This window comes from Epinephelus fuscoguttatus, linkage group LG2, assembly GCF_011397635.1.
Source record: "Epinephelus fuscoguttatus linkage group LG2, E.fuscoguttatus.final_Chr_v1".
Classification (NCBI taxonomy): domain Eukaryota; kingdom Metazoa; phylum Chordata; class Actinopteri; order Perciformes; family Serranidae; genus Epinephelus; species Epinephelus fuscoguttatus.
Window position 1 is genome coordinate 47,928,076 of NC_064753.1, and position 14,168 is coordinate 47,942,243.

Consider the following 14,168-nt stretch of genomic DNA (forward strand, 5'->3'; position numbering starts at 1 on the left):
ATGAGATGACGTCATAAGAGAGCGTCTTATGCCCACTGTAAACAACAACACGCTCAACTGACACTCAACAACTGACCATGGACAGATTCCTGATAAACGTCGGCTCTTGGGAGAACTCTGGTTAGCATTTTGTCAGCGCTCACAGCGTACCTAACCGTCTTGAAGAAGAGACGACAAAGAAGTTTAATGTTAAGAGTACTGTGGGAAATAGCTGGAAGGAGACCATCGCATCGTTCTCCGTGTGTATGGGAACGTAGGCGTGTGAAGGACTTTTGGGAGGTAGTTGTCCAGCAGCATTTCACTCACGAACTCTGGCTGGAACATTTCCGTATGTCAAGGGCCACATTTGAGGATCTGTGTGCTGGTATGTCATTAGCTATGTAGGATTTTTTTAAACAGCTTTATTGTGAACAGAGAGTATAAAGAAGGGCTGAGTGTTTTCTGAATCGATTCAGTATCGATTCACAAGGTCAGATTTGATTTGGTGTCCAATTACCATTTGGATTCAATATCGATTCGATACTATGGATGATATTTTAGTTTCAGCACCAACATTTGCTGGAATGTGAAAGAGATTCTCAGAGAACTAATTCTGTGAATTTTACAAGGAATTATTTAAAAAATGAAATAAATTCAGAACAGGATTAAAACTGAATAGTAACAGTAATATTAAAACATCAAAGTCAAAGTCAGATTTTCCCCCAAAAGGGAGGCCGGCTTGGTGGTTGGCGTTTGATGACGCGATGCCGACAGGCCTCCAGGAAGTGCGTCAAACCAGTTTTCATAGTGACCAAACAGTGTGATTGCATCCGTCATGTGATGCCACGTGGCCCAAAAAGGGTTTCCCATTGACTTGTGTGGCGAAAGAGACATCTGCAAATCAGTGGATACATTTCTTTGAGAGTCACAACCTCTGTGAAATGACTCGTTTCACCATCAGAATTTGATCCATTCAGTTTGATGACATTTGGAAAGTCTGGAGAGCTGCTCTATTGATTCATTTTATCCCCCTTTGAGTTAGTGAAGCACTAAATTGGAAGTAGCTGGCGGTAGTCTCTGGTGCATCTGTGGGCCACACAGTGCTGAAGCAGTGCCGATTATCTGGGTAATTTTTATACGCAGCTGTTGAACTTTATTGGCTTCATGTGCCACTGAGCAACTGTCACAGGAATGAACGGGGCCCGCCTCCAACACTGTATCCAGGTGCCTTTATACATCTATAGATGATAGTGTGGTGTATGCTCAGAGAGGAACAGCAAATCAGATGCAAGAATTTAGCCCTCATCTGAAAACTCTATACACTGCCTCACTGATATGTTATTCTGCAAAAGCCTGAATGATTTTTTTCATTTTAGATGTAAGTTCTTTTTCTAAATCAGTAAATAAAATGAAAACCAAAAAAATAAACTGCTGCCGGAAAAAAATGTAATGAAGAGACAAGTGCAGACAAATAAGAGGCATGGAAAGAGATTGTAAACAAAGTCAATTCCAGCATTCTTCCAGAGGAATGTGAAAATAATTGCATAATGTCCTGTCAAAAGTGTGTCTGGAAATGAGGAGACATGTTGCCTTGGGCTGCAGAGGATGTGTGCTTTCCTCTGCCTCTGTATCACACCATATACACACACAAGTACACACATACACTCTACATGTGGACATGATACTAGCACTTCATCCCTTCCCCTCACCCAAAAACCAATTTCTCTCCCTTCTCCCTTCTTATCTGCCACTTCCCCTTCTCCTGTTTACACACTCTCTCTTAAGTTTACCCAGCATCTAAAGAAACATAGCAACACACATACAAAAAGGAAAAGAGTATGAAATGAGAGTGTATTAACATGCTATTTTCATGTGTGTGTCAAACAAGTGTCTCCAAGAGCAAGAATCATTTTTCAACTGTGTGTTGTTGCCGCAGGCGCGAGCACCAAACTCTGCCGTGGTGGTCGTGGGAACACACTTGGATCTCATCGACACCAAGTTTCGCACTGAGAGACTGGCCACGCTGAGAGCTTACATTCTGGCTCTGTGCCGATCGCCGTCGGGGGCTCGAGCCAGCGGCTACCCTGACATCACCTGGAAGCACCTGCAGTAAACACACATTTTTACATTCATTTCTTTTGATAAGAAGCAGCTGCACTGTTTGGCTGAGCTTCGTGACAGCTGTCACTCGTATCAGCCTCACAGAACATCTTACCATCTGTCTGTTAGTCTGTGGAGTGTATTCAATTGTGTGTGTGTGTCTTGGTGCTCAGGGAAGTGTCCTGTAAGACCCTGGAGGGTTTGGATGGGTTGAAGAAGCTGATCTACCAGGTGGCTCTCTCCATGAAAGACAGCAGCAGCTCAGCCTGTGGCAGTAAGCTGCTGGGCAGACTGGTGAGTGATGCGGCGTGTCTGCTGATGCTCTGCACTGTGAGTCTGTGTAGAGGAACCTCACAGTTTGGTCCAACAGAGAGAAACTGTTTGCTTATTAAATACATACAGCACATCACTGACTATGTTTACATGCATCTGTAAATATTCTGTTTTCTGAACTTGCTCCAAAAAAGACAATATTCCTACAAAGTAGGGCTGCCTAGTCCAAGTCGACCGATAGTCCTCATTACGGTCCATCAGTCGACTGGTCTCCTGCATGTTTCTGATATGAATGTAATGATTAAATGATATATTTTGGTGGTTTGAGTTGAAGGTGTGTGAAAGAATAGCATCAGTAACATTGTTAACACTGTGCTACATTACAGAGAAATACAAACCGTACTAATGAACCTTCATTAATATAGGCCTATATTTTATCTCCAAGTGCACGTCACACACTGAGCGAGCCGCCTGTTAATGACGCTGTGGGCTAATGGGCATGTAGCTACTTCCATGTTTCAGATGATACGTCATGTTTGTAGTCGACCAATGAAGATGAGTTTACATATCACCTTGGGTTCGTCCTTCACCTTCTCAAAATGACCCCACACTTTGGATTTCCTGCCCGACATGTTATTAACTAGCCTGTGGAATAACCGCAGGTACCAGCCCTGGAGATTAACCTGACTCCTGTCTGACTGCTGAGTGTGGACACTTCCTGTGTCTGTCCTTTCTGTCCTTAAAGTCCCACATGGTCCAGTCATATAGGTTTGGATTTATTTTGACGAGGTGCAGCTCCTGATAGAGTTTCATGTTTTTTATTTGTTCATTTTTTTTCTTTGTGTAAGTGAACATTGAAATCTTGCTGACTAATGTTTGGGCCAGCCCTACTAGTAAGCCGTTAACATGGCTAATGAAAATCAATGTTCCACTAAATCCTTCTATTACATGCAGCCGTGCATACTCTGATTAACGTGCCCTAACATGATGTTTTTTACACCAAGATATAGGCAGTTAAAACGACTGGAGCTGCTTGTGCCATTTTGCTTCTTTGCATCAAAATAGGATTTTTTTCAGTACTTTCCGACTTGTTTTGGACCGTGCATATACAGCCTCCCTCTTTCAGTCCTTCTTGAAAAGTTCAGCATTGCAATATTTTCCCGTATCCAAAAACCTCTTGAAATCCAGGTCTTTGATTATATTTAAAAGGAGGTGTGTATAAAGGCCTAATTCAAGATATCCAGATGGAATATGGTGTCTACATGACTCAAATTCAGAATATTGTCATATTAAAATGTTAGTAGAATATTAGTCTGCATGTTAACGTAGTCACAGACTATGTTTACATGCACAAAATATTCTGGTTTTGCCCTTATTCTGAAAAGGAAATGTTCCTACTAACCTGTTTATATGGCTAATGAAAATTAATATTCTACAAACACTCCTGTTTCCATGCAGCCATGCATACTTTGATTATGTGCCCTAACATGTCCTTTACCACATCAAAATATGTAAAAGCAGGGGGCTGTAAACATGTCCAAAGAATGCTCTTAAAACCTGAATAATATCAGGTAATAATAATATCCCTCATGTCTTGATCGAAAAATTTAAACGGATTAAACGACCCACATCAAATTCAGAATATGGTCATATTTGGAATAAGAGTGACATATTAGTGTGCATGTAACTGTTGTATCACTTAAAAACAAAGCTTTCGTGAAATGATCTAAAATGTTATCAAATAGTTTAATAAGCTTATAAGATGTGTGAGAAATGTCTCATCCGCATACAGCTTCATGAAAATATGAAAATCACCAATCTGTGTGAACTAGTGAGTAGGTTTTTTTTTTTTTTTTCATTCAGCAGCTGTTACATCTACAGTAACCAGAATTATAACAATTCTGCTTTTTGCCAACAAAAACTCTCCCTGGAAATTCAGATGATTTTACTGTGTAGGCTGGAAACAGATTCATGAAATAAGAACATAATGTGGAGTAGAAGCAAAATACATTAAGTGTGTGTGTGTGTGTGTGCTCAGTACATACAGTGTGAGGCCCCAGTCAGAGCGCGTTTTGTACCTTGCAGAGTGCAAGGTGCGTGGTGCTGCCTTTTTTTGATGACGCCTGCCCTGATCAGATAGACCATGTTTTGCAGCTTGCTGTGCCTTTTTTTAATGTTGCTAGGCAACAACTGAATCACCTTTTCTTTTTTTTTTTTTAGTTTCACCAGTTTTGAAGTTAACTCACAGATCTGTATTTTAAAATCTGCATAAAAATTGACAGGCATGTGCTCTGAGGGTGAGAGGCTGTTCCCAAATAGTACGTGAGACACAGATCCATGTGGGTACATGAGACCTTCAGAGAGAGGACAAATCACAGGAAGTAGCACCAGCTGGTCCAAGAGCTTTGCCTGGATGATGGTTGGTTCAAGGGTTGTTTTAGGATGAGTCAGGGACAGTTTGGCAATCTGTTGTCGATCGTCGGGTCTAATTACTGTTGGCACAATGTTAGAAAGTAGTTGACGTGATCATTCGTTCAGATATGTCTCACAGTTTGCCTTTGGAAAGTGAGCTAATGATAATTTCACACCAACCACATACGCAACTACTGTTAAACTTCAGTTAAGTTGGCGACTTCTACAATCGTTCTACAGTTAGTTCCTGGATCTGTTTGGTCAAAAAGACTAACCTTGATATCTTCCTGATGTTATTCTAAAGCACAAACAGATTTGTACCCTTGTCTCCTCCTCCAGATCCCCAGGAGCTACCTGACACTTCAGGAAGCAGTGATAGCAGAGAAGCAGAGGCGAGATGCTGAGGGAGAGGTCCAATACCTAACTGATGTCCAGCTGGACAGTGTCATCGAACAGAACCCAGGAAGTGACATCAGAGACTATGAGGACCTGCAGACTGGTACTGTGACTTGTTCAGCAAACTATTGGAGTGTGAAAATTACTTGTTTGACTTGTCAAACTGTTCAAACTACCTTGAACGATTTCCTTAATTAAAGCCAAAGTGTATTTCTAGTATTTGTTTGAGGCTGACTGATCGGTGAGGTGATTCTTTTACGTATGTAGGATTACTTAATAGGATTACGTCCATGACTACACCAGAACACCAGGCTTATGGCTCCTCTTTTTTCTGCACCACATCCAGCCATCAGCTTCTTGATAGAGACGGGGACCCTGCTGCACTTCCCCGACACCAGCCATGGCCTGTGCACCCTCTACTTCCTGTGTCCTGTGTGGCTGTCAGAGTGCCTGGAGAGGATCATGCATCTCAAGTCCTCTCGCTCTGTAGCCAGAAACGGAGTGATCCGAGCTGAAGACCTCAGGGTGAGACTCTCAGACAACTGGAGAAATGGAAGAGAGCGTCTGAAAAAAGAATTTGGCTTTGTGAGTTGTTTTGAGTGTTAATGATGATACTGACTTCCTGTGGTGATGTCTGTGATGTCTGATGTGCAGATGCTGTTGGTTGGAACAGGGTTCACCCAGCAGACAGAGGAACAGTACTTCCAGTTTCTAGCCAAGTTCGAGATCGCTCTTCCCGTGGCAAACAACAGGTAACATGTCATCTATATACTTATTAATACTCAGTTGATAGAAATGACATTACTCTCCCAGCACAACGCCATGATCGCAGAGTTCCCATCCTAAGATTCCTTTTCTTTCCTGCATAGCTTGCGCCAGTATTTTTGCTCCCCACAATTTATTACATCAAAATATGCAGTGCTGGTAATGATGCAGAACTTCTGCACATCCATCTAGCAGCTAACGACCAGAGTCACCATAGCAAACAGCCTAAACACCAGCAATGACCTAGCAACACTCAGGCAACCACTCTAATAGTGTTTATCCACACACGTGTGCTGGCTTGACTCGACTCGATTGGACTCGGTGCATTAGCCCAGCGCAGCAGGGATTTGCATCTCAGTTACCCACTTTGAGGTGTTTAAAAAGTGTTAAAAGCAGCAGGCTGATCGGGGGCTAAAACCCTCCGTTATTTTGCCTCAAGTGTTTGTTTTTTTCATCACACAAAGTTGGCCCAACTCCTCAAAAGGTCCATCTCGCACATGGCTTGGCAAAAAATTGGTGCATTTCAACTCAGAATGGAAACACAAGTTGACGTGGCATGGTTTGACTTGGTGCGGCCACAAGTGCCGATGGAAGAGCCCTATAAATTACAACAACTGCCGAGTAACCACCTCATCATGATATAAACACCTACTAAAACCCCAGCAACTGCCCGCAAGCAATAGCAAAAGCAACCACACAGCACCCGACGTAAAATGCATTACTAACGTCACTCTCCACCAAGCAACAACCTAAAACACTCTGGCTGTTACCTTGAAGACAGCTATCACTCTACCAGTGGAAGCAGTTGTGTCTTGTCTCCTGTGTGATGAATTAGGCACAAACCGTCATGTTTTGGCTCAAACCAGTTCTTTTGGAAGTGACAGACAAGAGATGAAAGCATGTGAACCCTGGAAGCAATTCAGAGGGCTCTGAGGCTGGCAAAGGAGCTCCGCTTGAGCTGCCGGGTTTAAATTCAGATATAGTGCCGATCTGCTTTTGAAATTGGGTCTGTTTTCTTTAGTATATTATTTCAGTAATGGTCTAGTATCACCACTACACGATGCAGAGACAGAAGATCTATGTGTGATCATAAAATAGCAGCGGAGCAGAATGGCAGTTTTGTCTACTTTCCACCCCTGCGGCTTGTTCAGAAATTAAATGTTTATTATTACAGAAAAGGTAAAGTACTGAACAAAGGTACCCTTGGGCATTGATACTAAATTCCAGGTACTGCAGCTGGTAACTGCTAATGTGGAGCAAGTCCTGGCACTACTGCCGAGCAGCAGACATCCCTGAAGTTTCTTTATTCATTTTCTACTTTTAAATGTGTTCTTTATTTTTCCTTTCCTCTTGGTGTAGCTATCTGCTGCCCCACCTCCTCCCCCCCAAGCCGGCCATGGACATCCACTGCTTCCGTCAGCAGACCAACAACACCCTGCAGCGCCTTGTCAAGATGAGCTTTGTTCCTGCTGGATTTTGGGAGCGTTTCATTGCCAGGATGCTCATCAGCCTCACAGAGATGGACCTGCAGGTACTGAAACCAGCAGATTCTCATCCTTCACTTATTGTACTTACACACTTCAAGCTTTTTTACATTCATGGCTCTGAATGTTGTGTTTGTGCAGTCGTTTGAGCACAAAAGAAACGCCAGGACGCAGCGCAACAGGAACTCTGTGATCTACAGCTTCGCTGGAACCCAGCAGAGGAACCGCTGCAGCACCTTCAGAGTCCGACGCAGCCAGACGATATACTGGAAGGAGGGGCTGCTGGTCACTTTCGATGGAGGTTACCTCAGGTCAGAGATGGGGCTACAGTGATGCGGGCAGTAATTAAATGAGACAGTGAGGGAGTGTAGAGTGTGAGAAAGTTAAGAGTGTGTAGCTTTACTAGTGTCAGAGCTTTAGAGAGGAGCCACTTCTGAATCAGGACAAGCAGACTTAAATCAAAAACCAGTGAAGGCAAATAACAGGTTGGAGCTAGTGTTCAGTGAACGTCAGGGGCATACAGGTTCACAGGAAGTGGGTGGGTTCCTCTGGTTTTTTACCAGCTTTCAACCCTTGGCGCTCAAAAAGAAAATGACAAATGTGAAGCACTCAGCACAGAATAGACGCTCAGCACCTCATCATGCGTCATGAATACGTGGTGCTCCCACTGCAGAGAATTAAAGAAATACCCTGGCTTCAGAAAAGAATGATTTAGATAATCCAAAGTAAACTAAAAAGGAAGACTAAAAGAATGTTGAAGTGCCTCAGAGGTTCCTGCTGTTCCTTGTGCTCCACTTAAGCTTCCATGAACACAGTAAATTATGAGATGGTGGCGTGCGTTTGTGTCTCTGCAGCGTGGAGTCGTCAGATGTGAACTGGAAGAGGAAGAAGAGTGGAGGCATAAAGATCATCTGCCAGTCAGAGATGAGAGATTTCTCCGCCATGGCTTTCATCACAGACAACGTCAACTCTCTGATTGAGCAATGGTTCCCTGGTCAGTGCAGCTCTCCTTTTTTATGTGGACACAACTTCTAACTGCTAACAGCTGCTGAGTGACGACTTTCAGCTCCCAATACTTGATCAGATTCTTAATCTTGGTACTTTTGTCTTTTAGCAGATGTTTCCTACTTTAATCCGTAGCTTTGCTTATATCACTCTGTATTTTATTTAGATATTTAAAGCTACAGTTCACTCCAAAAATCTAGATATTTTGGTGTGAGTTGCTGAGTGTTGGAGATATCGGCTGTAGAGATGTCTGCTAAGTGTATCACCACACAGAAGAAGGCCTGCATCCACTGCTAGCTCACCTTGCACCATTAAGCAAGCTTACGTTATAGCTCAGTCAAGGAGGACGCCGTTAATGTTGACGTCTCGCGCTGTCACGAGCACACACCTCTCGTCCATGAGCAGATGCACAGTGATACGGTGGGCGGGTGTAGTTCAGTAGAAAGAAAATAGTTCCTACATGAAACTGCTCACAACAAAGTTCTGTGGATTAATTTTAGGAGCCGGGTCATGATTTCTGTAAAGAGACATTGCTGTTGAGTTTTTTAAATGTATAGTTTTGAGCATCACAAGCCGAGTGGCATCTAGAGAAGGCAGACGTCTCTACGACTGATATCTCCAACACTCTGCGACTCAAACCAAAACAAGCTACAGTAGCCTAATCTCTTAAAGATCTCTCAGGTTGTATGGGCTGAGGTTTTTCATGTTGAACACTACGTTCAGAACCAGTGGCCCCTCTCTATTCACAACTTGATCTATTAGGGGACAGAAGTGGAAGAAGACAGCAGCAGTGTGAGCAGCAGGGCAGTATAAAGCTGCTGTGGATAACTGATACTGTAGGAATCACCCATGACTGTTTTTTTTTTTTTTAGTTCAGGGTTTGAGTGTTCGGCCAACATTCCTGCTGTAATGATCTGATTAGTGATGGTCAAAAATGAACAAATGAATCTTTTTGAAGTCTCTCTTAAGTGTCCTCCTCCCACTCACACTGCCTGTGAGTGAATGAGATTCGATTGAATCAGACTCCGGTTCAGACAGCCAAGCAGCTGCACTTATTGAACAAGACTGAGTGAAGCGTTCTCTCGAGGTGGGATGTATTCTGCATGCCCAGGATGAACGACAAATTGATGCAGTCAGATCATATTTCTGTTGGGCTTACATGGCCTAGATACATACAAGCATGGGGAAAAGCTGGATGTTTTACTGTACACCATAAAACATTATTTTGTATCCATTCTCACCCTGATGTTTGGAATACCTGACGAAAAAAAGTTATATTCCATAAATAGCATTAGAGCAGTCAGCGGCCTGCTAGATGTCATGTTGCGTCTGAAAAACAAATTGACTGGAGTCGGAGGAAGACACAAACAAATCAAAATGGTAATTCACTGCTTTTCTCGTTTTACCTGCGAGCTGCAGACACTGAAACCACCCTGGGCTGTAGGTAGAGGAGCCAGAAGCCACAGATGTAGAGGAGGGTGGTGCTCCTGAGGAGCTGCTGCATTAATGGATGACACAGTAAAGTGGTTGTTGTACTGGTTTGTGAGGTGATTGTGTAAAATCTACACAGTAGGATATCTGTAAACAAACGAGGACCGTTTAAATCAGACTCAGGTCTAGACCTCCGCCAGCCAAGGCCAATGGTGCATTCATGTGCTCCTCAAACAGTTGTTCTTCCAAGTTCAGTGTGTTGATGAAATGAACACTGACGCTACAAAGACGAAATCTTGTATTTTATTTCTCAGAGCATTTAAACAACAAATTGATAACGAAGACCAAAGGACACAGGTCTGGTAAGCCATGAACAATGATGGGGAACTCATTTTTCAGATTTTTCTGACATCACAAGAATGCAGCACAAGGCTGAGGAGGTTTCTACAACGTCTGCAGTGCTACTTGCCCTCAGAGAAGCTTACATGGCCTAAATGGGATGCAGAAATGCATTAAAATGAATATTAGCTTTACTGATGTAAACTTATACATGACTGATACTGCACTGAGGAGAAGTTTCAGCACTAGCTGCCAAACATGCATGTACAAACTGAGTGTCGCAGTGAAATTGACACCATATTTTGTGAAATGTCTCGAAACGTAAAAGGTTCGAAAGGTCAGATACTTGTACATGTGTCACACTGAAGGCACTGGAACTGTAAGAGGAATCACACCGCACATCACTATTTCTGATGCCAGTCTAAAGGCAGTGGTCGTGAAATAACTTTACAGTTTAATTTTGCAATTGTTTGTTTACAATATTTTGCAGCTGCTGCACATTTTCTCCGAGTACTTATTACGTTCTTTCTGACAGACTCATCAAAGAGGCTTTGCACTGAAGGCAGTCATGCATGATGTGTCGGTCTACACTGTGCACAACAATGCCAATCAGACACCGAAGCATATGTGGAGGTCAAGAATATACAAACATGTCAGTGCTGATTGTACCCACTATGTTTATATCCCGATCACAAACTTCACTGCCCACTGATGGGCGAGTCAGACCCTGCTGCAGCGCACAAACTGCAGCGTAGGAACATATATCTGGATGTTCATGTTTATTGTACTACTACCACGGTGACATTTCGTGCTTCATGCTCTTCATCAGTCTGATCAATCATCTGATGAAGAGCGTGACGATTGAAACCTCACCTTGGTGGTAAATCAGTTAAATATTTATGGGAGCATAGCCTAGTGTGCATGATCTCTTGTCCGTTGCCCAGTGGATGGCTGGATGTGATGTGATACATATATTTAGACATAGGTACATAATATGTGGCACTGCCAGCATTCCAGGAGTGAAAATGACTTTTAAATAAAGAGAGGACATTTAACAGATGTATTTGAAACAGTTACTCACATTATAGAAGACCAATGAACAGATGATCATGTCCATGTCTCATGTCTCTCTGTCCTCTCTTGTAGCCTTGACAGCCAGTGAGAGTGATGGGAGTCTCCTCATAGAGCAGTACGCACCCTGTCCGCTCTGCTCCTCACTGGGCCAACAGAAGCAGTCCGGCCACGTTGAACAGACAGAAGCACGTGGAGCAGATGACCGGGGAGGAAGAGAAGGGGTTCATTACTTTAACATGGAGGACTGTGTGCTGGCTGCAGTGGAGAAGGAGTACATCATCTGTCCTCTACACCCTGAGCAGCCGGTCAGCCTCCAGGAGCTGGTCCCAGAACTCTTCATGACTGACTTCCCTGCACGGTAACCTCTCTCACCATTTCATGCACCATTTCATTTTACACACTGATACTGGCCAGGCTCCAGTCACTATAACAGACACGTTTCAGACACGCTCATCTGACAGAACAGCATCTGTTTTTTCATCGATACAGCTGTACACACAGGCCGCGTATCAGTTCATACTTTATAAACATGACTGTGACCCAGAGCATCTCTCTAGGCTTCAGGACTTCAATAGTCAATAGTCAAATCTCCTCTGAGTGTGCAGCAGTACTGAGGCTCCAGTTTGAGACTTTTATTTCACTGTTGTTGTAGCCCTGCTCAGAGCTCGGGAAGCCGCCAGCACCTTGTGAGAGCTTTCTTGCATGCAGATATCAAAATATCGAACACGTATTCGTCAGAACACTTTGCCATAAAATCAGCGCATCCCAAAAATAATGTGGAAAATTGCAGAGCAGATCAGTGTGAAGCATCATTTTAAGTGCTTTATGAAATTCCGTCCAGAAAAGCCTCATCACTGGACACTCCCGGAATACATGCCAGAGATTGGCTTCCTAAAACCCACACTGTCTCCAACATTCAGTGTCCACTCCAGCAAAATGTGCTTTCTGCTTTGATGTGATAAAAAACCCCGAATAAAACATTTCCACCCGAACTCACGCCACACAGCCGAGTTACTGCATTTCCACTGAAATGTGCACACATCCAGCCAGTCCTCATTTGATATTGAAAAGCTTCCTTCTCTCTCCCATTTTTAAAATATATTCAGTAGTGCGGGGAGTGAAGAGATAGCACCCTTTTTTAAAACATTCTTGTAGTCATCGATAAATATTCTCAGTATTGGATCATCAAAGTCTGTTTTATTTCTAATGTTATGTTCAAAGTGACTTCGTAATGGAGTTTTTAAAATGATACTCTTTGCTTAGTTTTTTGAAGTCTTTAGATCGTCTCTTTTCTGTCAGGGAATCTAATGTTGTCAATCTTTTTGGAATCCAGGACTGTTGGACTTTGTCTTGAAAAATAATGTTGGATACACACTGATTGCCTTTTGATTATTTTGACATGAGAAAAAAAAATAGTATTGTATAAGCATAAAGAATTGTTGTTATTATCACTGTTGGGTGCAGATAGTTACTATGATCACATTACATCTGTCAGTAACCCATTAATGTGAAGTAGGGCTGCAACTAATCAATGACTAATCGACTATTAAAATAATCAGTAGCTGTGTTTCCATCCAAAAGTGATTCGAATCATTGGGAAATGCGCATTATATGAAATACGAATCCTGTGTGTTTCCATTAAATGTACGGACTTTGGTGAAAACTACGAATTTGCGTGAGTTTTCCGCAGAACTGAAAACAAAACACTTCTCACATTCTTCTTCTTCTACGTTTTCTGGCGGTTGGCAACCAGCTTGTAAATGCATTACCGCCTTCCTGACCCAGAGTGTGGATATCACCATGGAGAGAGGTGCGCTACGTCAGACTTAATTCGAACATAACTGTTTCCATCCCCCGTTTTGCGAATCAACATTTTTTTGAATCAACCAAAACCCAGCTAAAGCGAGCGTATTTTAGTTTGTGTGAATCAGGGGATTTTAATTCGAATTTTGGTGTTTCCATCATAATTATTTTCCGATGCGATACTTCTAGATGCGCATCTAAACAGGCTGATGGAAACATGGCTAGTGACTATTTTAGTAGTCGACTAATCGGTTTGAGTCATTTTTCATAGAAAAGTACTACAAAAGTACCCCAAAACACTCTTATTGCAGCTTCTTATGTTCAGATATTGGCAGCTTTACACACTCTCCCATGACGGTGAACTAAAACCCTTTAGCGTGAGTACGAAACAAGACATGAGATGACATCATTTTGGGGTTTGGGAGAGACAATTTAGTGCAACTCTGGAGCGTTATTTGGCCCCCTTTCCAACAAGATAGCATAACATGGTTAGTACCAATGGATGCCCCAGGCCCTCTAGTTTGATATGATACCTGTGTCTTCACTGTAGCTTTAAACCTTAGCCTGATACAATCGTTTTTATTTGCCAAGTTACTCCGCCTCACTCCACACCTTCAGCTCTGCCTGTCAGTAGGGCTGCAACGATTAGTCGGCTAATCAATGACTAATCGATTATTCAAATAATTGGTGACTATTTTAGTAGTCAACTAATCGGTTTGGGTCGTTTTTCATTGAAAAGTACTGTAAAAGTACCCAAAATACTTATTGCAGCTTCTTACGTTCAGATATTGGCAGCTTTACACACTCTCCCATGACGGTGAACTAAAACCCTTTGGTGTGAGTACGAAACAAGACATTAGATGACATCATTTTGGGGTTTGGGAGAGACAGACCGACATTTTTCAATGTCGACTAATCGAAGAAATAATCAACAGATTAGTCAACAATGAAAATAATCGTTAGTTGCGGCCCTAATGTAAAGTGCTACTGTTCTAAATCCTGTAATCACATTGCCCTAACTAATCAAACAATTGCGCCATTACGTGTGTTACATAAGTTCTCAGTTATCTGCATACCGGACAGATAGAAAAAAATTCATCAAATCAG

General features: G+C 42.6%; 1 protein-coding gene across 3 annotated transcripts in view; it reads left to right on the top strand.

Moving 5' to 3' along the window:
• Window positions 1-14,168, top strand: part of lrrk1 (leucine-rich repeat kinase 1) — a 124,412-nt gene that overhangs the window by 56,237 nt on the left and 54,007 nt on the right. For all 3 annotated transcript variants that reach the window (XM_049561456.1, XM_049561464.1, XM_049561469.1), the window contains 9 exons: window positions 1,916-2,088; window positions 2,253-2,373; window positions 5,104-5,263; window positions 5,507-5,685; window positions 5,815-5,912; window positions 7,285-7,456; window positions 7,551-7,720; window positions 8,264-8,403; window positions 11,331-11,616. In XM_049561456.1, coding sequence (XP_049417413.1) covers window positions 1,916-2,088; window positions 2,253-2,373; window positions 5,104-5,263; window positions 5,507-5,685; window positions 5,815-5,912; window positions 7,285-7,456; window positions 7,551-7,720; window positions 8,264-8,403; window positions 11,331-11,616 — 1,499 coding nt within the window. The remainder of the gene's footprint in view (window positions 1-1,915; window positions 2,089-2,252; window positions 2,374-5,103; window positions 5,264-5,506; window positions 5,686-5,814; window positions 5,913-7,284; window positions 7,457-7,550; window positions 7,721-8,263; window positions 8,404-11,330; window positions 11,617-14,168) is intronic.